This window comes from Eptesicus fuscus, chromosome 4 (assembly GCF_027574615.1).
Source record: "Eptesicus fuscus isolate TK198812 chromosome 4, DD_ASM_mEF_20220401, whole genome shotgun sequence".
Taxonomy (NCBI): domain Eukaryota; kingdom Metazoa; phylum Chordata; class Mammalia; order Chiroptera; family Vespertilionidae; genus Eptesicus; species Eptesicus fuscus.
Window position 1 is genome coordinate 111,985,077 of NC_072476.1, and position 24,620 is coordinate 112,009,696.

At 60.9% G+C, this 24,620-nt stretch overlaps 1 protein-coding gene across 5 annotated transcripts in view; it reads right to left on the reverse strand.

The window, feature by feature from the left end:
• ARL15 (ADP ribosylation factor like GTPase 15) overlaps positions 1-20,589 on the reverse strand; it is a 185,610-nt gene extending 165,021 nt beyond the window's left edge. For 3 of the 5 annotated variants that reach the window (XM_054715346.1, XM_054715350.1, XM_054715349.1), the window contains exons 1-3: positions 20,440-20,589; positions 3,973-3,989; positions 1,942-1,998 (exon numbers count right to left, since the gene is read on the reverse strand). In XM_054715346.1, coding sequence (XP_054571321.1) covers positions 1,942-1,998; positions 3,973-3,989; positions 20,440-20,485 — 120 coding nt within the window. In that variant the 5' untranslated portion in view covers positions 20,486-20,589. The remainder of the gene's footprint in view (positions 1-1,941; positions 1,999-3,972; positions 3,990-20,439) is intronic. The other 2 variants (XM_054715347.1, XM_054715348.1) reach the window with 2 other exon arrangements.
• Positions 20,590-24,620: the final 4,031 nt, after the last annotated feature.

A 24,620-nucleotide genomic window follows, 5' to 3' on the forward strand; every position in this document is an offset into this window, starting at 1 on the left:
CCCCAGCCCCATCCTGCTTCCAGACACCCCAGGTCCCACGCCACGCTCTGCCCTGACCGTCCCGTTCCCGCTGAGAGGAGTGGGGCAGCCGCAGGCCTGGCTCCTAGGGAGGTCCCCTCTGCCCCGCGTGCCCTCTGACCCACAGGTAACCCCAGCTGACCTCACCCTGACACCAGAGGAAGGTGCCCTCTGGCCCACAGGTAACCCCAGCTGACCTCGCCCTGACACCGGGAGGGAGATGCCCTCTGGCCCACAGGAAACCCCAGCTGACCTCGCCCTGACACCGGAATGGAGGTCCCCTCTGCCCCATGTGCCCTCTGACCCACAGGTAACACCAGCTGACCTCACCCTGACACCGGGAGGTCCCCTCTGCCCCGCGTGCCCTCTGCCCCACAGGTAACCCCAGCTGACCTCGCCGCGGAAGGTCAGAAGGCCCATGTCAGGTCCATTGTCAGTGTGGCCGGTCCCGTTGCCAGGTCTGAGGAAGCACAGAGCCGCCATTGTTCTGCGGACTCTTGGCCAGACTGCTCCCTTCCCCCCCCCCCCGCCCCCGCCCCAACCAAAGCCCCGTGAGCTCGCTCAGACCCGCACAGGACGCCTCTGTCCCGAAGACCAATCGCTCCTGCGCCCGCCGCCCTTGCCGGGAGGGACCACGGGCCACGCGCCCGGGAGGAGCGTCCCCCGGGAGGGACCCTGGGGGTGAGCGCCCTCCTCCCGCCGCGCCCCCACCTGCCCGGTCAGCAGCCAGGCGCGTCCCCCCACACTGGCCTTTCTCCCCGGCCTGGGTCCTGCCTGGAAACCTGTTCTCTCCCGCTTCCCGTTAAGACTGAATCCGCAGCCGCTCCTCTCGGCGTCTGGAGGGAGGGCCGGCTCCCAGCAGGGAGGGGGCGAGGCCGGCAGCGGCGGGTCCGGCCGCCTCCGCGTGCTCAGTCCTCAGTCGTTCACCTGCACATGCACACTCACCGTGGGCGCGGTGTCCCCGCGTGTCTGCCCCACGCATCCCATCCCGGTCCGCCGTGCCCACCTCAGCCTGTGGAGTCCGAACACGTCAACCCGCAGCCTGCCCTCCCTTCTTTTTCAGGAGGAAATGGGCTCAGGGCGTTTCAGTGACTCGACGCGGGCTCATGCAGAAAACATCCCACAACCCTCGGACACGTTCGCCCTCGGTGGTGAGGCGACATCCCACACGCCTTCCCGTGCACCGAGCAAGGGGCGACCCAAGTCCAAGGACACAGCCCACGCCGGCGCCCCGTGCCGGCGAGAGGCGCTACCCCACCCGGGCCCAGCCTCTGCGCCCCCACGCGCCTGAGCAGGGGCTCCCCTCAGCCCGCCGGCCTCTGGGGGCGGCTCAGCACTGCAGGGGCTTGGCAGTACCCCTGGCGTCAGCCCGCCCGCCACCCCCAGGCGGCCCGCCAGGCTCCCCCCTGCCGAGAGCTGCTGCCTGGGGCGACCACATCTGAGCTCTTCTACTTCACCTGCCCAGACCTACGACCCAGCGTGAAGGCGGGAGCTCTGGAAGCCGCACGCGTGTACCCTTCCGTAACTCTGTCCCCCCGCACCGTGTGTGTGGAATGGGTCGCTGTGTACTGCAGAACTGTGGCTCGTGTGTCTGACTTTCAGTTCCTATGTTCCCGCTGCGGTGTGGTACCCTGTGACCTTAAAATCCCACAGTTCACGGGTCCAAACTGTTACCGATGGGCACCTGCGTTACTGCTGTCGTTTCGCTTTTACAAATCCGTCTGCTGGAAACCCTCCCCGCGTCCGCGGGGTCTTCCTACAGGGACGCAGGGCGCCTCGGAGGGCGCGCCCGGGGCGTCTGCCCGGGTCAGACACGCAGCGCTGAGCTCCCCGTTCCCCCGGGGCGTGCAGGAGCCCCGATCCCGGGCAGTGGGGACACGCACACCTCCCGACACGGGGTCCGCGCCCAGGTGCGCTGCTTACCGTGCAAACGCCAAGTCTACAAACAGCAAGTGAGATCTGGAGACATTCCGACATCCTCTGAAGATTAAAATGAGAACGAGTTTACCTCCGAGGGTCCCCCAGGACCGACGGCCCCCCGCGTCTCGCTTCTCCCTGGGAGGAAAGGCGGCTGCCCTCTGACCCGGCCTTGTGAGCAGACGGCCGAGCTCTCCTCCCCTCGCCTTCCGCAGGCCAGCTCCCTGCACAGGAGGGAGCCGCAGCCCCGCGGCCTCGGGGCCCGCAGCCGCCATGGGGAGGTGCCTGCTGGGACGGCTGGTTTGTTTGCTTTAAATCCTGTTCAAACAGCCAACGTTAATGACAAATTCTTTGATTGCTGGGAATTAGTTTTATGAGCATTTTTCGTTCCGTTCAGAACAGATTATAAATATCTACGACGCCCACAGGAGTGAGCTTTGTAAAAGGAAAAGATGAACACAGTCCTACACTAAAGATTGCGAACGGGGGCATTTAGAGAGGACCGAGGCCCTGCTCTCAGACGTAACCTGCAGCACTGGACTCGGAACTCACCCCTCCTCACCCCCAAAGCAAGTTCAGTTCCTGACCCATGTTCGCTCACAAAGCCATTCTCACCAACGTGATGCTGACGACTTCCTTTAAACGGGGGGTGGGGGGCCATTTCGGCAGGCTGGCCGGCAGGTTAACGTGGCACAGTCCAGCATCGCGCCTGCCATTTCCGCGGTCCAGGGAGGCCCCAGGACACCTCCGCTACCATCTCAGCATCCGCGGCTGCACCCACAGAGCCCAGGGGGCTGGGGCCCGGGACCCCGATTCCCATAGCGCCCAAGGCTGCAAGGGGCGGGGACAACTGGTGAGCCCGGACGGCGTGGCTCAGTGGTTGAGCAAGAGGTCAGGGTTCGATTCCCGGTCAGGGCACAGGCCCGGGGTGCCCGCTCGATCCCCAGTAGGGGGCGTGCAGGAGGCAGCCGATCCATGATTCTCTCTCATCATGGATGTTTCTCTCTCTCCCTCTCCCTTCCTCTCTGAAACCAATAAAAATATATTTTTTTAAAAAGGAGTATCGCAACAAAGCGAGTTCATTAAGTAAAAAAAGATAAAATAAAGGGAAGCCGTGTTTACTCTAAGTTACTAAAATCCTCTCTCCTCACAGTCCCCAGATGTTCAGGCACCTGCTGGGGTTGCCATCACTGCCCTGCAAACCCTCGCCTGCTTCTGTGCCAGTGCTTTTGGGGCCTCCCACCTCCCCTCTAACCTCTAATCCTCACAAACGGCAGCCTGACTCCCACCACCTGCCTCCCCACCACCTGCCTCCGGGCACAGCCCTTGGCCGTCCCACCTCCAGCTTCCGCCTAAACGTGAGGATCTCAGAGGGGAGTGGAGCGGCCCTGCTCTCTAATGAGGGGGGTCAGGTATAAAGAGGTATCTGAGCCCGGCCGGCCTGGCTCCGTGGTTGAGTGTGGACCTGTGAACCAGGAGGCCACGCTGGATTCCCGGTCAGGGCACACGCCCAGGTTGTGGGCTCGATCCCCAGTGTGGGGCGTGCAGGAGGCAGCCGGTCCATGACTCTCTCTCATCATGGATGTTTCTACCTCTCTCCCTCTCCCTTCCTCTCTGAAGTCAATAAAACTATATTTTAAAAAAGAAAGGAATCTGAGAGCAAGCCAAGCTGCTCTGGTCCTGAGACTGGAGCTGGTAATGCATCTCCATGGTCAGTTCACAGTCTCCCCCGAGATATGCTCTCGTGCGAGCACCCGCGTCACTGCAGCCCTAACGCACAGCTCAGCTCGGGGTGAAAGATGGATCTGGCCGTTCCCAATTACAGTGACTCTCTGCCCAGCTACCCGGCCCGGAGCCTGAGCCAGCACTCACGCCCCCCCCCCCCGCCCCCCCAGGCGGCCTGGGGGGGCTGCAGTTCTACTCCAATGGGGGGAGGGGGTGGGGGCTAAAACCCGCTGAGGCAGGGACAGGGCATCAGGGGACCCAGACACACCCGGGAGACACGCAACGGGAAGTGGGCGTGACGTGACTACTTACAGTTGATGGCTGTTTCCCTAAGCAAGGTCAGAGGCAAGCATGGAAACAAAGGAGAAGAGAAACTTCAACGAGATGGCAGAAAAGAAACGTTCACTCCGCAGCCTCAGCCAACCACCGCGAGGCACGACCGTCGCCCCGAGGGCGCAAAGCCGCTCCCTCTTCCAAACCAGCTGCTGCTCGGCCTCCTGGACGTCCCGCCGTGCGGCACGGCCCCGCCGGACACACAGCAAGGCGACGGCCCAGCTCCGGCCTCTGCCCCCTGCAGGGGGTGATGGACTGAACCGGTGACACAGGCCAGCCAACCTCAGAGCCGAGCCTGGGGTGAGCGCTGAGCCTGGGGTGAGCGCCGAGCCTGGGGTGAGCGCCGGGGCGGCGAGGCGGGAGCGCGGACGGAAGCGTAGCGGAGGCGATGCCTGGCCGGTCCAGACACAGTGTCCGGCCCTCCGGCGGAAAGGGGGCGCGGCCCCTGGTGCGCGGAGAAGCCTGCCAACGTCCGCTTCGTAGGAGCGGGGCAGGGCACGCGGGGAGGCCTGCGCGTTGGGTTTGGTTTTTAAGGTGGAAGAGGCCTTCTTTCTTAAGTGGTAACAGGTCTGTCTCATGAACTGAAAGCAAAAGAATGTTCCGCCCACCATGATGGCTGAAGCGTCAGCCTTAGCATTGCCACCCCGGCACGGACTCCCCGAAGTCCCGCCCCAGGCGGGAAGGGTGGCCGGAGCGGCTCAGGCACGTGTACTCGGCGTGAGTCCCCTTCGTGGCATAACCTGAGCGCCGACGGTGTGCAGGCCAGTCCGTGCGGAGGCCTGCGCTGCACAAGCCCGTTCTCAGGGAGCCGGCGGGGGGGGGGGGGGGGGGGGGGGGGAGCAAAAGCAACAAAGAAACCAAGTTGGCTGAGGACAAACGCCACAAAGAAAGAGAAGAGAACAGACTGTGCAGGGAGAGAACGGGGATGGCGACCTTTGAGAGCAGGTGCACTTCCCACAATGCCTGGCCAATGACACGTGGCCCCCAGCCTGCTGTTGTGAATAAAGCTTTATTGGAACATGGCCACATGCCTCTGCTTACATGTCACCCAGGCCTGCTTTTGGAGCAGCTGGGCAGCTGGGACGGAGACTGTGTGGCCTGCGAGGCCTGAAACACTCCCAACGGACCCTTCGCAGAGAGCTGCCCCCACCCCCCACCCCCGCACCCCGCTGCGGCCCGCCGCCTGGAGTCTCCACGGCGGAGCTGTTCAACGCCGCAGGCGCCAGGCGGGCAGACAGAGCTGCCTCTGCCCTGTCCAGGCGCCCACGTGGCTCAGGACGGGCCTGCTGCGTGAAGGAGCCGGACAGGGAGAGGGAGAGCCTGGGAGGGAGAGGGGAGGGGGGCTGTCTTCTCCCAGCCCCATCGGATGGGCATCCTTCAGGGGGTCGTCAAAAAGCTCCCGATTCCTCTCCTGCGGAAGCTGGTATCTGAGCACTGGGCCACCCACCGGCATTCGAGCCCAGGCCGAGAGCCACTGCGCTGCGTTCCAAGCAAAGGACACGATGGAAAGGTCGCTTCCAACCGCGTCCTTGAACTGGGAGCCCCCAGGGAGGCGCTCCCCACGCCCCTCGGAAGAGCCCTCTCTCTGCTGCCAGTGCTGCTGCCCCTGCCGACCTCTCATGACCTCTCACCGCCGACCTCTCACCGCTGACCTCTCACCACTGACCTCTCACCGCCGACCTCTCACCACTGACCTCTCACCGCCGACCTCTCACCACGACCTCTCACCGCCGACCTCTCATGACCTCTCACCGCCGACCTCTCACCGCCGACCTCTCACCGCTGACCTCTCACCGCTGACCTCTCACCGCTGACCTCTCACCGCTGACCTCTCACCGCTGACCTCTCACCGCCGACCTCTCACTGCGATGGCAGAAAGCAGGGGAGACACAGTCTCGCCTCAGACCTCTGGGTTTGGGAAACAGAAGAACCGCTTTCAACAGCCACCCGTGAGCCGTCAAACCCTGACTCCTCTCGTGTTTTCTTCGCCGTCATGCGTGTTTAACGTCGGCTCGCTCAAGGCCACGGTTCCTACGGTGAAGCTGCACACGCTTCTCCCACAGCCCCGTGTCCCGTCAGCTCCTTTCCGTCCACGTGTGCTCTCCTTTGCAAAAATACCGGGTGGAAAGCGTTTTTAAAAACAGCGACTGAGGATCTATTCCGAGCATGGAATCAAGAGAACCTCTGGCCACGCCTGCTTCACCGAACAACTGAGACGAGCATAAAGCTCACGTCCTCAGGCGGCGTGAAGCTCTAAGCGCTCGGAACGGAGGAACCGGACACTGCTCCCCGGTGGGAGCTTCCCCAGCCGGCCGGTCCCCCAGGCCTGTCCCCGACGGAGGACACGCGGGAGAAGCTAACGCGTCGCTGGGGAATCCAGGTCCTTCCCACGCGGCGGCAGGAACCACAGCCTGAGCCCATCGACACGCAGAGCCGCTCCGCTGCGGGCTCGAGCGGGAGCCTGCCCGGCCAGGCCAGGTCGGCAGGGGCCCTGAGACCAGCAGGAAACCCAAGGAAGCCCCGGACGCGACAGCTTGTCCGGCCCGAGGGCCAGTCCCGGAACCCAACCCTCACGGGAGACGGTGCCACACGAGGAGAAACACGGGGAGTGACAGGTGCGTGGCCCTTCACGCACGAGGGGAGAAAGGAAGCCCGACCTCGCAGGCGGTTCCGAGCCAGCACGCACCTTCCGCAAGCGGGCACGCACCCTCAGCAAGCGGGCACGCACAGGCAGCCGCGCCCCCCGGCTCAGCGCTCCGCGCCCCACAGCAGCGGCCGGCGGGGAGCAGCCGGAGGGCCAGGCCGGTGGGGAGCAGCCGGAGGGCCAGGCCGGCGGGGAGCAGCCGGAGGGCCAGGCCAGCGGGGAGCAGCCAGAGGCCAGGGAGCCGCCATCCATCACCAGCCGGGAGGTTCTCAGAGGCACAAACCTGCCTTTCAAGCTGTTCGGTTCCAACAGAAGAGACGCTGAGCCTCCCCAGCCCCATCTGACCCCAGGCCGGACCTGGAGAGCGTGCCCACTGTCACAGCCACGCTGCGGCCACGGCACCAGGCAGCCTGGCCACGGGGACTCAGGCACCCGGGGCCACGGGCCAGGCCCTGTCACCCCACGGCACACCCAGGGGCGGTCGCGATCTTGACCCCGGTTCCCGGCGCGGGCCGCGGGGCAGGAAGGGCTGAGGTGGGCGCTGGAAAAATGAACGGAATCGGGAAGCTTTGTGGCGACAATAGCCCTGAGCCCTGTTTTCCATCCAAGTCCCCGTCCGACGAGAGGAAGCGCGTCCCCGGCGGTTACAGTCCCAGGCCCGGGAAGAGTCTGCTGCCCTCCGAGCTGCTCTCGAGGTCACGTGTGTCCCGTGCCCACGGCAGCGCCGGGCCCTGAGGCTCACAGGAAACGGCGTCTGCGTGGACGGACGGGAGGTCACGTGGAGGCAGCCTCAGGGTTTCAGAGCCGGAGGAGACAGAAGACAGCCGTGCCGGGAGGGAGGACGATGGAGAAAACGCCTAAGAAGTCTGAAATCACCTACAATCCCACCTTCCCCACCGACGGCCTTCACCCCAGAGGCACGGCCCGGCCGCCCGCTCCCACCCGCATCGGGGCCGGAACACCCCGGACCTCCGAGCTCGTGGGAACTGTCACCGAATCCCACAACTGGGCGACGTAGGATTTCAGAATGCAGTCAGGTACCTGCCCCAAAAAAGAAGGGATCCCCTTTATTCGCACGCGGGGGCATCGGAGGCCGCCCCGCAGCTTCAGATGTTCCGGACTCAGAAAGGTCCCTGAGAGCCCCCCCCACACAGCAGCTGAGGGTGAGGTGACGGAACCCCCCACACACAGCAGCTGAGGGTGAGTGACCGGACCCCCCACACACACAGCAGCTGAGGGTGAGTGACCGGACCCCCCCACACAGCAGCTGAGGGTGAGGTGACCGGACCCCCCACACACAGCAGCTGAGGGTGAGTGACCGGACCCCCCACACACAGCAGCTGAGGGTGAGTGACCGGAACCCCCCACACACAGCAGCTGAGGGTGAGGTGACCGGACCCCCCCACACACAGCAGCTGAGGGTGAGTGACCGGACCCCCCCACACACAGCAGCTGAGGGTGAGGGGACCGGACCCCCCCACACACAGCAGCTGAGGGTGAGTGACCGGACCCCCCACACACAGCAGCTGAGGGTGAGTGACCGGACCCCCCCACACACAGCAGCTGAGGGTGAGGGGACCGGACCCCCCACACACAGCAGCTGAGGGTGAGGGGACCGGACCCCCCCACACACAGCAGCTGAGGGTGAGTGACCGGACCCCCACACACAGCAGCTGAGGGTGAGGGGACCGGACCCCCCCACACACAGCAGCTGAGGGTGAGTGACCGGACCCCCCCCACACACAGCAGCTGAGGGTGAGGTGACCGGACCCCCCCACACACAGCAGCTGAGTGTGAGTGACCGGACCCCCCCACACACAGCAGCTGAGGGTGAGTGACCGGACCCCCCCACACACAGCAGCTGAGGGTGAGTGACCGGAACCCCACACACAGCAGCTGAGGGTGAGTGACCGGACCCCCACACACAGCAGCTGAGGGTGAGGGGACCGGACCCCCCACACACAGCAGCTGAGGGTGAGGTGACCGGACCCCCCACACACAGCAGCTGAGGGTGAGTGACCGGACCCCCCACACACACAGCAGCTGAGGGTGAGGTGACCGGACCCCCCACACACAGCAGCTGAGGGTGAGTGACCGGACCCCCCACACACAGCAGCTGAGGGTGAGGGGACCGGACCCCCCACACACAGCAGCTGAGGGTGAGTGACCGGACCCCCCCACACACAGCAGCTGAGGGTGAGGGGACCGGACCCCCCACACACAGCAGCTGAGAGTGAGGTGACCGGACCCCCCCACACACTGCAGCTGAGGGTGAGTGACCAGAACCCCCACACACACACAGCAGCTGAGGGTGAGTGACCGGACCCCCCACACACAGCAGCTGAGGGTGAGGTGACCGGACCCCCCACACACAGCAGCTGAGGGTGAGTGACCAGAACCCCCCACACACACAGCAGCTGAGGGTGAGTGACCGGACCCCCCCACACACAGCAGCTGAGGGTGAGTGACCGGACCCCCCACACACAGCAGCTGAGGGTGAGTGACCGGACCCCCCACACACAGCAGCTGAGGGTGAGGGGACCGGAACCCCCCACACACACAGCAGCTGAGGGTGAGGGGACCGGACCCCCCACACACAGCAGCTGAGGGTGAGTGACCGGAACCCCCCACACACACAGCAGCTGAGGGTGAGGGGACCAGACCCCCCCACACACAGCAGCTGAGGGTGAGTGACCGGACCCCCCCACACACAGCAGCTGAGGGTGAGGGGACCGGACCCCCCCACACAGCAGCTGAGGGTGAGTGACCGGACCCCCCCACACAGCAGCTGAGGGTGAGTGACCGGACCCCCCCACTCACAGCAGCTGAGGGTGAGTGACCGGACCCCCCACACACAGCAGCTGAGGGTGAGGGGACCAGACCCCCCCACACACAGCAGCTGAGGGTGAGTGACCGGACCCCCCCACACACAGCAGCTGAGGGTGAGGGGACCAGAACCCCCCACACACACAGCAGCTGAGGGTGAGGGGACCGGACCCCCCACACACAGCAGCTGAGGGTGAGTGACCGGAACCCCCCACACACACAGCAGCTGAGGGTGAGTGACCAGACCCCCCCACACACAGCAGCTGAGGGTGAGTGACCGGACCCCCCCACACACAGCAGCTGAGGGTGAGGGGACCGGACCCCCCACACAGCAGCTGAGGGTGAGTGACCGGACCCCCCACACAGCAGCTGAGGGTGAGTGACCGGACCCCCCCACTCACAGCAGCTGAGGGTGAGTGACCGGACCCCCACACACAGCAGCTGAGGGTGAGGGGACCGGACCCCCCCACACACAGCAGCTGAGGGTGAGTGACCGGACCCCCCACACACAGCAGCTGAGGGTGAGTGACCGGACCCCCCCCACACACAGCAGCTGAGGGTGAGTGACCGGACCCCCCACACACAGCAGCTGAGGGTGAGGGGACCGGACCCCCCACACACAGCAGCTGAGAGTGAGGTGACCGGACCCCCCCACACACTGCAGCTGAGGGTGAGTGACCGGACCCCCCACACACAGCAGCTGAGGGTGAGGGGACCGGACCCCCCCACACACAGCAGCTGAGGGTGAGTGACCAGAACCCCACACACACAGCAGCTGAGGGTGAGTGACCAGAACCCCCCACACACACAGCAGCTGAGGGTGAGTGACCGGAACCCCCCACACACAGCAGCTGAGGGTGAGTGACCGGAACCCCCCACACACAGCAGCTGAGGGTGAGTGACCGGACCCCCCCCACACACAGCAGCTGAGGGTGAGGTGACCGGACCCCCCACACACAGCAGCTGAGGGTGAGGGGACCGGACCCCCCCACACACAGCAGCTGAGGGTGAGTGACCAGACCCCCCACACACAGCAGCTGAGGGTGAGTGACCGGAACTCGCTGACGCCCGGGGTGCGGTCTCACCGGCGCCACCACTTGGAAAACATGTGTCACGGTGTTCACAAGCCCAAACATGCGCACACGCTGTGAGCCCAGATCCCACGCCACCAACACGAGTGGGTGCGTTCCACCCAGACCATGGACAGGAATGTCTGCAGCAGCCTCACCCCCACCCCCACCCATGAGCGGAGGGGAGGGGAGGACCGGTGTATTCACGCCGTAGTCCCCGGCGGCCCGGCGGGGTCCGCTGGCTGCACATGGTCCTTGCACCGGAAGGTCACAGGTGTGATTGTCGGTCAGGACGCACGCCCAGGCTACGGGTCCGGTCCCTGGTCAGGGCGCGTACAGGAGGCAGCCGATGGATGTATCTCTCTCGCATCAGTGTCTCTCTGCCTCTCCCTCTCCCTCTCCCTCTCCCTTCCTCTCTCTGTAAAAAAGTCAGTAAGAAAAGCAGCACAATACGTAACTATTACAAAGAAGAACAAAGTGCCCGGCCGGCGTGGCTCCGTGGTGGAGGGTCAGCCTAGGAACCAGGAGGCCACAGTTCGATTCCCGGTCAGGGCACAGGCCCGGGTTGAGGGCTCGATCCCCAGTGGGGGATGTGCAGGAGGCAGCTGATCCATGATCCTCTCTCTCATCATTGATGTTTCCCTCTCTCTATCCTTCTCCCTTCCTCTTTCTGAAATCAATAAATATATATATTTATAATATATATTTTAATAATAATAAAATAAAAATTAATAAAAACGTTTTTTAAAAAACACGTTAAAGTTTTTTTATAAGATTACCAGATCACTTACTAGTCACAAATGCCACCTAAAAAATGTCTTTGGCCTGGCCGGTGTGCTCAGTGGTTAGAGGGCTTGATTCCCAGTCAAGGGCACGTGCCTCCGTCACAGTCCCACAGCCCTGGTACGGGCAGGTGCGGGAGGCAAGTAATCGGCGTCTCTCCCCCCGCACCCCACCCGCCTCTCCCTCCTTTCCACTCTCTCTAGAAATCAATAAAAAAATACCCTCTGGTGAGGATTTAAAAAAAAAGTCTCTGAATCACATCAGGAAAAAAGGAGGAAATAAAAATTAATAGTAAAATTAACTCTGACATCCAGCTTGAGACCATAAAATACCGGTAAACTGCAGAACAGACAAAAAGGAAAATTCCAGACTCTCTGGCCATTGTCCAAGGCCAGGGACAACTTTTACACGCCCGGCTCTTAACATGCTCGAGAAAGAATGTGTTCGTACATACGTTTAGTCAGATCGTTTCACAAAGACTGTGCGCTGCCATCTGGAGAGACGCAGAATCCCCAGAGTGTGGCTGATGGGGGGGGGGGGGAATGAAGGACGGAGGGAGGCGCTTCCCTCCCCTCACCCCTCTGCCGAGGCCGCTCTACGGGGTCACCGGGTCACAGCGAAGCCGGCAGATCGGTATAGAAAGGGCAGTGTTATTGCGCTTATTTTTTATTGGTTGATTTGAGAGGGAGGGCGAGGCAGAGAGAAACAGAGAAGCACCGATGTGTGGTCCCACCTACTCATGCATTCATTCGCTGACGCCTGCATGTGCCCTGACGAGGGGCCGAACCCACAACCTCGGCGTGTCGGGACGGCGCTCTGCCCGCCCGGGCTCCTCGGCCAGCAGTGCGGTGATGACCAAAGCCCCTCACGGCGTGCTCCTCAGAGCGAATCCTCGCAGAGGCTCTGATGCCCCTGGACTGGACCAGGAGGACCTGTGGCTCAGGGTGATCCTGAGACCCGGCTCCAGGACGGGGGGTCAGAAAGAAGTGTGTTCTACACACACACACACACACACACACACACACAGGCAGGGCTGCCCTCAGCCACCACAGGACTCACTCACTTGAGCAATACCAAGGGCTTTAAAATAAGTACCTCTTGACCCTACAAATCCACTTCCAGACCATGATCCTACAGCAGAAATGCGCCAGAGGACTAAGACCCTGCAGGCGCTCACCCCTCCCAGTCACGCCCCGCAGATGCAGAGGGAAAGCTGCCTCAGGAAAACACGCGTCGAACTTTGACCCCGTTTCCAAATTTCCTTGGCGCTGGCACCACTTTCTGTAGTGAGACTCCAGGCCCAGAGGACGCGGGCCCCTGACACCCTGGTGGCCGAAGCACCCCAAAGAGCTTAGGGGGGCTGGGGGGGGGCGCTCACAGCAGAGCTATTTGTAACAGCCCAAATCGCAGCCAACACAAAACAGTCACGGAGGCGATTCGTTGGGAAAAGCAGAAAAGGAATGCTGTGTAAGAGACACTGTCAATCCGAAAGTGTAAAAAGGTTACAAAAGGACATCCTCACGGCGATGCGAGGTTAAAAAATGCTCCGCCGTTCTCTGCGGGCTGCGGGATTACAGGTGCCTTTCCCACGGTGCTTTGCTGTGCTTTCTAAATTTCCTTCACTAAGCTTTGACTTCATTTTTTAACCTTTATTGTTGAAAGTATTACATATGTCCCCTCTTTCACCCCATGACCCCCTCCAGCCCGGCCCCACCCCAGGCCTTCACCACCCTACTGTTTGTGTCCATGGGTTATGCATAGCTTCTATATACACTGAGTGGCCAGATTATTATGATCTCTGAACCCATAATAATCTGGCCACTCAGTATATATATGTATATTAGAGGCCCAGTGCATGAATTTGTGCATGGATGGGGTCTGGCCAGCCTGGCCAGGGGGAGGGGACATAGGCAGTTGGCCGGCCTGCCTGCTGGTCAAACTCCTGGTCGAGGAGACAATTTGCATATTAGCCTTTTATTATATAGGATATACACTGAGTGGCCAGATTATTATGCTGTTCAGAGATCATAATAATCTGGCCACTCAGTGTATATAAAAGGCTAATATGCAAAGTGCCTCCTCGGGAGTTCGACTGGAAGTTCAATCACTCGCTATGACGTTCGCTGACCACCAGGGGGCGGCACGAACAAAGGAAGGCCCCAGCCAGCAGTCGGAAGGCCCGATCAGTCCTAATCGCCAGCCAGGCCTAGGGACCTACCCGTGCACGTATTTCATGCACAGGCCTCTAGTATTATATAAGTTCTTTGGTTGATCACCTCCCACCCACCCACCCTCCCTGCCTTCCCTCTGAGATTCTGCATAAGTTTTTACTTTAACAATAGTAAACCTGTTACCAAAATAATCTTAGGCCTTACATGGGCAAGAATATATATATGCGTATACCTGTGTTAATGTGATTACAAAATGATTGCTATAAACTGCAAAACAAGCTGGTGAATCATAAGACGAAAATGCATATAATAAAACCTCATTAAACAATGGATGTGCTTCCTCATTGAGAACTGAAAACAAGTAAACACACCACAACCTCGCCTCAAAGCCAACACCCATTCCCACCGTGAGCTCCTCCCAGCACCCGGTGAGCGCTCCACGGGGAACCAGGGGCACACAGCACGCACCCAGGCACACGCAGCCGCCCCTGCTCATGGCAGCAGCTCCAGGGACATAAAGCACGTTTCAACACACGTGTGAAGCGACAGCCACGAACGGGGGCAGTCGTCCCCGGGGGGGGGGGGGGGGGGCACCGTCAAGCTTCAGCCGCAGCCTCAACCTTCCTTTCCTTTGTCAAGAACATCAGTCTTGAAGTAAAAATGGAAAATGTTAACAACTGTTCGATCAGGGAGGCCGGTACACAGGCGTGTGTTTCATTGTTTTCTTTACTTTTCTAAACACGAGGATTCAGAATACTTGCATTTATTAAAAATCAAACTTGGGCCCAGCCAGTGTGGCTCAGCTGCTGAGCATTGACCTATAAACCAGGAGGTCACTGAGGCGGCCGATCAATGATTCTCTCTCATCATTGATGTCTCCATCTCTCTCCCTCTCCCTTGTCTCTGAAATAAATAAAAAATATTTTAAAAAAAGAAAGAAAGAAACATAGATCAGCCACCTCCTGCGCACCCCCCACCGGGAATCAAGCCCACACCCCGGGCACGTGCCCTGCGTGGGAATCGAACCATCACCTCCTGGTTCCTAGGTCGATGCTCAGCCGGCCGGGTGATGCAGTGTCTTGACCTGAGCACTACAGGTCAGAACCGGCTGCGTAAGGTCTGGAGCCCAGTGCAAAACAAAATGGTTTGCAAAGCCCCAAAAATGAAAACTGCCGAGACGGTAACTGCAGAGCATTCAATGGCGCCCGGCCCCGGGTCCCCGGCCGCCGGAAACCGATCACGGTCTCACTAACAGAGAGATGTGGAGGCTGGTCAACCTTTAAGCTCGGAAAGGTCAGGGCCAACCACGCCCGGTCTAACTGAGACGATGGTAACTGAGGCAACTTCCCCACCAAACAATCCTGTCAGTCCTCACTGATAAGAGAGTCTGCCTGTTACTGGAACTGCCTGTCGAAGGGCAGTGGGTGTATCCCACACCTGAATAAAAGGAGGGCAAGGCCAAGGCAAGGCGGTAGTGCTCCCCCTAGAGGTGGGCTCCCGCCTGGCCCCCCATATTCCCAAATTAACACTTCTCTAGTCTCTCATTTGTGCGCGGCCTCCTCCAGAACCCGAACCCTGAACCACGCGGGACGTGAAAGGGGTTCCCACACCCGGCCTCGTGGGAAGTAAGTGGGTCAACACCTCCCAGACACTTGGAAACGAGAACTGGCCTGGGGCTCCCCCAAAGCCGAAGCATGGGGAGGTGCCAGGGGGGGGCGGAGCAGAACCGGGGGCTCCGTGCCCAGTCACAGCCCCCACAGCCCAGCGGTGGCCGGTCCGGTTACCCCCCACGTAGGCACCCGCCCTCCTAACCGCTCCTCCTCCCCATCTACCTCGGGGCGGCCCTTCTAGTTCGGTCGTCCCGGGCCTTTGCCTACGGACATCCGTCAGCGAGAGGCGATGGCCGGGTCTGCGGGGACGCCGCTTGCCCTCATGCAGCTCTGCGGAGAGGCGCGGAGGGACAGACCGCGGGTCTCAGCGGCGTCGCCAAAGGAACCAGGGCCCCGGGAGGCCGGAGCCCGTCCCTGAAGCCGTGCCAGGGGCACCATCGGCGGCCACGGGATGAGACGTCCGATGCTGAAGGTCAGCGAGTGGCCGTGCGGACGCGGGGGTGGGAGGCGGGGACGCAGCAGTTTCCATGCAGCCTCGTCCTGCAGCCCCTCGGCAGGGCCGGGCCTGGACCCGTGGGAGCACCCGCGGGCGGGCGGGGACCCTGGCTCCTCACGCTGTGCCCCGGAAGCGGCACCGCATTCACGTGAGACACACTGTCCACGTCACCCGCGTCCCATCGGCCTGAACACCCGTGGGCCCTGCGCTGCCCGTCAGCCGTGGGAGCCCGGGGTGGCACGCCGCCCGGGGCCTCGGCTGAAGGCCACGGGGCCTGGCACACAGCAGGTGCTCACTGATGTTACCCGCCAAGCTCCCGCTCCGCACCCACCCCCATGCCAGCCCGCACACGGCTGGGCGCCCCTCACCACGCGGGCTCCTCGAGGCACGAGCCACGTCCCGTGTGTCCTCTCCTCACTCACACTCGAGACGGGAGGAACCCGGGGTATGTCAAGGTCGTGGGCTCCATCCGGGGTCAGGGCACGTACAAGAGACAACCAATGACTGCATGAATGAGTGACAGCCGTGGTCCATGTGGCTCGGTTGGTTAGAGTGTCATCCTGTAAACTGAAGGGTCTCGGGTTCGATTCCCAGGCAGGGCACATGCCCAGGGAGCGGGTTCCAGCTCTGGTTAGGGGGCGTAAGGGAGGCAAGCATTCAATGTTTCTCTCTCACACTGATGTCTCTCTCTCTCTCTCTCTCCCTCTCTCTCTTCTTCTCTCTTTAAAATCAATAAAGACATATCCTCGGGTGAGGGTTTTTAAAAGTGAAACAACAAATCGATGTTTCTCTCTCTCTCTCTCTCTCTCTCTTCTCTTGCTCTTTTAAAAAATCAATTTTAAAAAAATTTTGTAATAAAAAAGCAAGAAAGACTGGAGGGACCCAAGCCGGAGAGGGGAGCTAACGCCTTTAACGAGGCCCCTGCCCGATGGTCCGGATGCTCGGAGAGCCTTTCCCGAGGCGAGGCCGCCGGTGGGAGGTCTGCTTACTGCGCTCCCGTTATCGTCACTTTACTATTTACTAACAGGGGGACATTAAGGGACTCTGACCAATCCATTAAAACTACAAGGTGCTCGGCCTGTGCTGTTACTTTCTGTCAAGGTGACCACAGTGGGAACACACCTAGTCGTGTTCACAGTCCCTCGGAGCTGAAAACAGCACGCTTTTAAGACAGGTGAACCGCAGGCAAAAGCACACGTGTGCCCCCCAGCGCCGTGCGCGGGCTGACGGCCGGCCTCCTGCTCGGCGCGCGGCCCCGCCGTGGTGCCGTCACGGAGTTCGCTCCCGGGCTGTGTGGTCGGCTGGTTAGCTGGTTTTTATCCTGCAGGTGGTGACGGATTCGAACTACTGCCTGTCGGTTGAACTTGCCCCTCACACGTAAGCTTTTGTATGTAAGGCCAGGTACTGCCCTGTGACCGAGAGCCTGGCCGGGTTCGCCCGTCGCCACCAGGAAGGAAGCTAGAGCCCAGACCTCGCTAATCCCAAGCACGACAGCCAAGCCGTGGCCACGGACAAGGAGCACCTGGGACTCACCACGAAGGGAGGGGTCACCCTGTCCGGTCTCCCTTTGCACTCAAGTTCACAGTAACACGAAGGGACCGACGGAGGAAGAGGGAACCCCACCAGAAGGCCGAGGTCGCAGCACAAGCGGCCTCCCCCGCCCCCCGCCTTATCCAACCCGTCCCCGGAGAGCACGCCCCACAGCCCACAGCCAAGGTCACCCCGTCAGGCGCCCATCCCTCGTGACGGTCAGGGCCATGCACACAGCGGGGACTCCATGAATCCTTGTAGAGTGGATTAGTAAGCCCAGAATGCGGTTTATTTTCACAGGTAGTAACCAGTCCGCAAGACTTCCTGCTGACGGATGAGCGCCCGCATCTACTGGTTTAAAAGGCGGCCGTGGTCACCCCAGCAGGCACGGCCCCTCCGCGGGAGACGGCGCCCTCCCTCCCCGTCGCACATCTGAAAAGCAGCGTGCAGTTTCTGAGCCCCTTTCCCTCCGTTATCTCATTTAACCACGACGGGCAGGCCGGAACCCCAACTCGTTTCACTGCTGCTGTTTTGACGGTCACCCGACCGTCTTCTCCCGCCGTCTTCCCACATCGCCTCGCTCGCCCCGCTTGTCCGGAGAGGAAGAGGCTGGTCACCTGTTGGAACGGCAGCAACCTCTTCACCCACAGACGTGCCCGGGATGAACGCCCGGGGCCTGAAGCCGCCGTGAGCGTGGGAAGCAGGCGGAGGGCCGCCGGGGCAGAGCCCCGCATCACCTGGAAAACTGAGCTCTTCCTGTTTACGCTGCGCCCGGACGGCGCACATTCTATCTTGATAGTCGTCAGCGAAGGGAAACGGCCACAGTCTGGCTACATTCTGCATTCCCCGGAACGAAACACCGAATCCCGCAGATTCTATCTCGCCGCCGTGAGCAGCTGGCGAGGAAAGCGCCCGAGCCTCACACTCACTCAGCTCAGCAGCCACCCCGGGCGCCGGGCGACACACGTTACCGGGGACTCGCAAACTACCCCTTTGTCCTTGAACTGAAATCAACAAAAACCTCGTCTTCCCTATGAAGGCACTGTCCCTGTCCCTCTAGCTTAGAACGTTCCTTGAAGTGAAGAAATCAAGAGCAGCTTCTACAATCAGAGAGCGTCACCGTGTTTTCACATCCGCAATCTTATTAAAAACAATTAAAAATAGCACGTCTATCTCTCTCTCATGTCTCTTCCTCCCCACTCTCCTCCAGATAAGGGAGGTCCAATGGTGACATCCAGCCCCACAAACAATGGGCAGTTCACACAGCTCCCCCTCCGGCTTCCAGCAGCAACAGGAAGTCGCTCGGGCACGCTGGCTGGCGGCCCTGTTGGTTCCAGGGCCCCGAAGGGTCGCTGCTTGGGTTCCCAGTCAGGGCTGCAGACTCCATCCCAGCAGAAGGCAGCCAATTGATGTTTCTCTCTCTCTCTCCCCCCCTCTCCCTTCCTCTCTCTCTGAAAAAAAAATCAATAAAACATAGTTGTTGTTTTTTTAAGAAAATCAAACATCTACTACAGAGAAAAGCGAAGATACGATGGCACACGCATCTTCTGTGTCTGTGCCCAGACAGGATGCTGGCACTGGCCCACGCGCTCAGCAAGCCCGCAAGGCTCAGACTCGGAATGAGAGAAGCAATTTTTCCCTGGAGGATGGTAAAGAACTTGGGACCTGATGAATTTTGAAAACAAGATCCCCGATACGGTCAACGAAACTGACTTTCATTCTTCAGGACCTGGATCGTAACTGGACGCCATATAAATTCTGCCAGTGAGAGCGCGTCGCTCTGACCTGACGGCGGTGAGAAAGGAGCTGAGCGCGGCACAGCCTTCCCCCGCGAGGACCAGCAAAAAGCGAACACAGAACACCACCCCAGAGGTTGGTTCGTTCTGCTTTTCCAGTACAGTTCCGGCGGGCTTCATGTTTTTGTGTGTTTTTTAAAGACTGAGATCTTTTTCTTAAATACATTTTTATTGATTTCAGAGAGGAAGGGGGAGAGAGAGAGAAACATGAACGATGAGAGAGAATCATTGATCGGCCGCCTCCCACATCCCGCACGTTGGGGATCAGACCTGCAGCCCCGTTCCTAGGTAGACGCTCACCCACGGAGTCACACCGGACGGACAACCAAAGTTTTCTTTTTCTTTTCCCGCCAAACGCTTTGGCGGGTTTGACACCTCAGGGCCGCTTTAGGACGCAATGTGGACTGTCAGCTCACCCAGTGATGAAGAGACAGGCACAGTCAGAGGAGCCCCGTCACCGGCTCCAGGGGCAGGTGGCAAACGTGCCTTTGTCACCAGGACACAGGGAGTCACTGGCATCAGCAAAGGGACAGCAGACAGCATTTGAACTCAGAGGCTCCTCCTCTCTCCAGGAGCTCCCCCAGCTCCCCCAGCTCCCCCAGCTCCGCAGGGAGGCGTGAGGCTCGGGGGAAGCCTCCCTCTCCTTCCCTAGACCAAGCCACATCCACGGCACCAGCACCCACCCCGCCGGCGGGCCCGGCCAGGAGAGCATCCGCGGCCTTTGTCCGCGCGGCACGAGCGTCATTCCTAGAAGGCCCATCGACCGTGCACAAGCCACGGCATCGCCACGGCATCGGTCCAACCGGATGGCAGGAGGGTCACCGCGTCCGACCCCCTGCACCGCGCATGGCCATAGGGTTCGGCCCGCAAGGCAAACGCCTGGTGACCTCACAGGACCAAACCCGGCCCCTGCCCATCAGGCCGCCCGGAGCCAAACCTGCAGTCCGGGCAGTCTGAGGTCTGGAGCCATACGGGGCGCCCGCACGACCCCCGCACACACCCACGTCCATTGTCAGCCGTGCGCGCCGGCGCCGGGCGGCCACCTCCACCTGAACTTCGGGGCCAGCCCGGCCTGGGCGCTCCGCGGGGGCGGCCGGGCGCACAGGTGAGCGGCGGGCACGGGCGGGACCCCGGCGGCGGCTGCAGGCGGGTCGGCCCGGCTGCTTTATGTGCTTTTAAAGCCTCGCCGCGACCCGGGTCACCGCTTCAGAGATCTAATCGCAGCAAATGAGCGGCTGCCGGGCACTTAGGGAGCCATTCGGGTTATGGCTGTTTAATGGGACCTGGAGCCGCGCGGCCGGGGCGCGCAGGGGACGCGGCGGCCCTGCGCCCCCGCCCCGCGGCCTCACCTGTCAGCTCCGCCCCGAGCCCCCGCCCCGCGCAGCCCCGGGCCCGGCCGCCGCGGGGAGGGCCCCCGGCATCGCGTCCCCCCGGCATCGCGTCCCGGGCAGGAGCAGGGCTGTCCCGGGCGGGACCCCGCGCGCCGGGAGCGCCGGGGACGCGCCCCGCCCCGCACCTACCAGATAATCCATGTACGGAGCGCTCCGGTTCGCGGCGATCAGGCATCCGGCGCCCGCGGCATCCGGATCGGCTCCGAACCCGGAAAAAAGAGCGACTGGGCAGCGAGCGAGCAGCCCCTGCAGAGCCAGCGACGCGAAAACTGCCGAGCGCCGCCGAGCAGCCGAGGCACCCGGGGCGCCGCGATTGGCCGGGGGGTGGGGGGCGGGCCTCGGGAACGCCGCGCGCTGATTGGCTGCGGCGCCTATAACAGGCAGGCCTCCGCGGAGAAGCGCGGGAGAGGCGGGCCCAGGTCCCCCGGGAGGGCGTGGCGCGGGGTGGGGCGGGAGCCGGGGCGGTGCAGGCGGAAGGGCGGGCGGTGGAGGCGGAAAGTCGGCCGCGGGGCTGTGCGCTCCCAGAGCTTCCTCCTGGCCTAGATGGGCGCCAGCTGGGCTCCAGGCCGCGCGGGTGGGGTCCCCGCCCACCCCCGGCGGGAAGCCAGCGCCCGAGGAGCCCCCCTTCCCAGCGATTCCCGCAGGATCTGGCCGAGCCCGGCTGGGACTGTCCTGGGACGCTGCCCAGGCAGGGGCGCCAGCCGATGTGCCTGGGGGTGCAGGGAGCCCCCCACCCCCCCCCCCCCCCATCAGATGGCCATAGAATAGTAAGAGCCAGGAAAATTCCAGGACGAGGGGACAGCAGTTTGCAGCCACCTGGGAAGTCCTAGCTTCCCTACACCAAGGAGACTGGAGTAAGTGCTTTGTCCTTCTCCCAGCCGGAGGGTAAGTCGCTTAAATCACCCAACTTAGGGAGAAGAGAACAGAAATCCATTAAGTGCCATTTGCCAGCCGCACCCAAGGACAGGCAAATTAAGAGAATAACTCTCATTTTAGCACATCAGCAAAAAACTGATGAATAGTCCATTGATTCACCCCTAAGACCTCCCCTAAACACCCAGCCTTTTAAACCCTGAAAAGGCAGGGGGCAGGTGCTCTCCCTCCAGGGAGCATGCCCTTGCCATTCCCTCCCTGTCTCCTCCCCCGCAGGCAGGCACCTCCTAACCACTAAGGGGCCCCAGGAGACTAGCGGCCAGGGCAGCGGTGGGCAGCAGCAGCGCGTCCTGGCTGACCCCTGAACCTTTCCCCCAGGCCCCCTGTTCCCGGACCTCGCAGTGAGCCAGCAGCCGGCCTGGGCTCTCCTGTGGCTTCTTCTATGCTCCTCCTGTTTCATTGTCCTAAGTAGCGTTTGCTGCAGTCAATAAATTCTTGCTTTCTTTCCTACATTTTGTCTCTCTCTCTCTCTCTTTTTAATGGCTCAATTTCTCTTTAATTTCACGAATGTTTATTGATACCTACTATGTGCTAGGCCCTGTGCCACACACCCAGGACACAGAGTGGGCAACCTAGTCTCGGCCTCTCTCTCTCCCCTCTTCCAATAAATAAATAGACAAATAAATAAATAATAAAGCAAGCATATCCTTGAGTTAGGATTTGAAAAAGAAAAGCAAGCTGATTCCTGCTGCAGCTCCATCCGCTCGGGAACAGGAGGCCCATCCTCTGACCTGGGAGAGACTGTTTGTGGGAGAACAAACCAGCTGTGAGACTGTCATAGGCACATGTGAGCCCCCTGAGCTGCCCCCTCCGGGCCAGTCAGCACCCCACTGGCCCCTGCAGACAGATCCGTGGACATTTACTCCTGGGGCCAGACCAGAGAGGGCTCGGCCAGGGACACCCGGGAAAGGGAGAGGCAGAGAGTGCATTTAGTGGAACTGGAAGAAAACGGAGGAAATCAAGCAAAAAAGTCATTGAGAAGCAGCTGAACAAAGAACGTTAGAACAGTGACCTGGAGGTCTAATACCCAAGGAGATGTTCCAAGACCAAGGAAACAGGGGCAGTGGAAAGCATATCGAAGGATCTAGCAAACGCCCCCAGCCCGACGATGCGTGTCCAGACAGAAAGGACCACAGGGCCCAGGACAGGGAGTGACAAAAGACGCATCATGAGTGAAGGAACAACAACTTAAATCCTTCCCACAGAGCACCACGCCAGGTAGGCTCACCATCCACGGCTCCACCAAACATTCCAGAAACAAAACTTCCAACCTTAACCTATTGCAGAGGCCAGGGCTGCCTCCTCCGTGTCCTCGAGTGCTGAGTGGTCTTTTCTCTGCGCCCCTCCAACCTCCTCCTCGTACCAGGGACCCAGTGAGCTTGGATCAGAGCCCACCTCACGGCCTCCTCACAGGCCCATCTCCACCCACCATCACCTTCTGACGCACTGGAGTTCGGGCTCAGACACAGAATTTGGAATTTGCGGATAGAAGGAGGTAACTCAGTCCAGTACAGCAGTCGAGGCCGGCAGTGTGAGAGCAAAAGGGGCATTATTCAGATTGACGAGGAATATTCGCAAACAACTTAGAGCCAGAAACCAGACCAGGGTGCCAGCTACCCCGCCTCTGCTCTCCATTTCCCGGAGGCCCTGGGCCATCAGACACACACACACACACACACACACACACACACACACGGTGGAGATGGGAGCAGCCACGAACCTTCAGGGCAGGTGCATGGCAGAAAACACGAATCTACATATCAATCATTTGAGTGAAATGAAATCTCCTTACTCCCTAAAAATCAATGTAAAATCAATTGCATTTCTAGTTACTTAGCAACTAAGACAGGGAATGTGTTTTAAAATAATCTTTATGATAGAAATTTTAGCCCAGCTGGCGTGGCTCAGTGGTTGAGCATCGACCTGTGAACCAAGAGGTAATGGCTCGATTCCCAGTCAGGTCACACACCTAGATTGCATGCTCGATCCCCAGTAGGGGGCGTGCAGGAGGCAGCCAATCAATGGTTCTCTCCCATCATTGATGTTTCTATCCCTCTCTCCCTTCCTCTCTGACATCAATAAAAATATATTTTTTTAAAAAGATAGAAATTTTAAAAGCACCTAAGAATAATTCTTACAACTCTAAGGGTTTGGGAGAAATTAAGAACTTAGATAGCTAGGATGTTCATTGATGGGAAGACCGTTGTAGAGAAGTGAACTCTCCTCAAATTGATGTATAGATTCAAAATAAGAACATTCAAAATCATGGAGGACAGTCTAGAGCCGTGGTCGGCAAACTGCAGCTCGCGAGCCACATGCGGCTCTTTGGCCCCTTGAGCGTGGCTCTTCCACACAATACCACGTGTGGGCGCGCACGTACAGAGCGATTGAAACTTCGTGGCCCATGCGCAGAAGTCGGTTTTCGGCTCTCAGAAGAAATTTCAATCGTTGTGCTGTTGATATTTGGCTCTGCTGACTAATGAGTTTGCCGACCGCTGGGCTAGAGAAACAGCTCTGACTGCCCTTAACGAGGCGCGTGCCTTCTCCTGGAGCGAAGCTCTCCCGCGGTGCCCGTTGTGCTGGGTGGCGGCTCTGGCTGTGTAGCTGCTAAGAGCGCGGCGGCTACAGCCAGTCTGGGCCGGTTTGCATGTCATCGTGGCCGCACCTCTATCCAGTTCCGGGACCTCAGGCATGTTACTTAACTTTCTGTAACTCATTTACCCCATTTTATCGGGAAGGAGGCACATGCCCCATGGCCGCGGTATTAGGGTTAACGGAGAAGGCCGTGCCCAGAGCAGCGCCGGCCCCGCTGAGCGCGGTGTGACCAGCCGCCGCGCCCGCTTCTGCTCTCGTCCCCGCCTGAGCTCCTTGCGGGAGGACACACGAGTCACTGGCTCGCGCCGCCTCCGAGCCTCGCCCAGTGCCCGGCGGCCTGCGCTGTGCTCGCTGTCCTGCTCCCTGGCCCAGGAGCGTGGTGGTGGCGGCTGAGGATGGTCCAGGTTGGAAGACGGGGTCCAACGGCCCAAGTACCTGAACCCCCAGACCGTTCTCCATTGCATCGCCCACACTACGTGCCCGGAGCGCGATCGCGGGGACACTTGTGAAAACACCGCCCACGGCCTCTCTCACCCGCAGCCCTTTGTTCCCCACCGGCCTGGGCTTCCCCGGCAGCCGCTGCCGTGGGCTCGGGACCGAGGGCCGGGCCGTTCCTCAGCTCGCGGCACCCTATGCGGTCCTCACGGTCCATTGAGGGCCCCCTCTGGGTTTGCTGAATTCTTGTTACCCCGTAACCACGCCCCACAATAGGCCCTCATCCTGGCGCTTCCAACACGCGTCTCCTACGCGGCCACCTTAGGCCATGATGTCCCTGGTGCAAC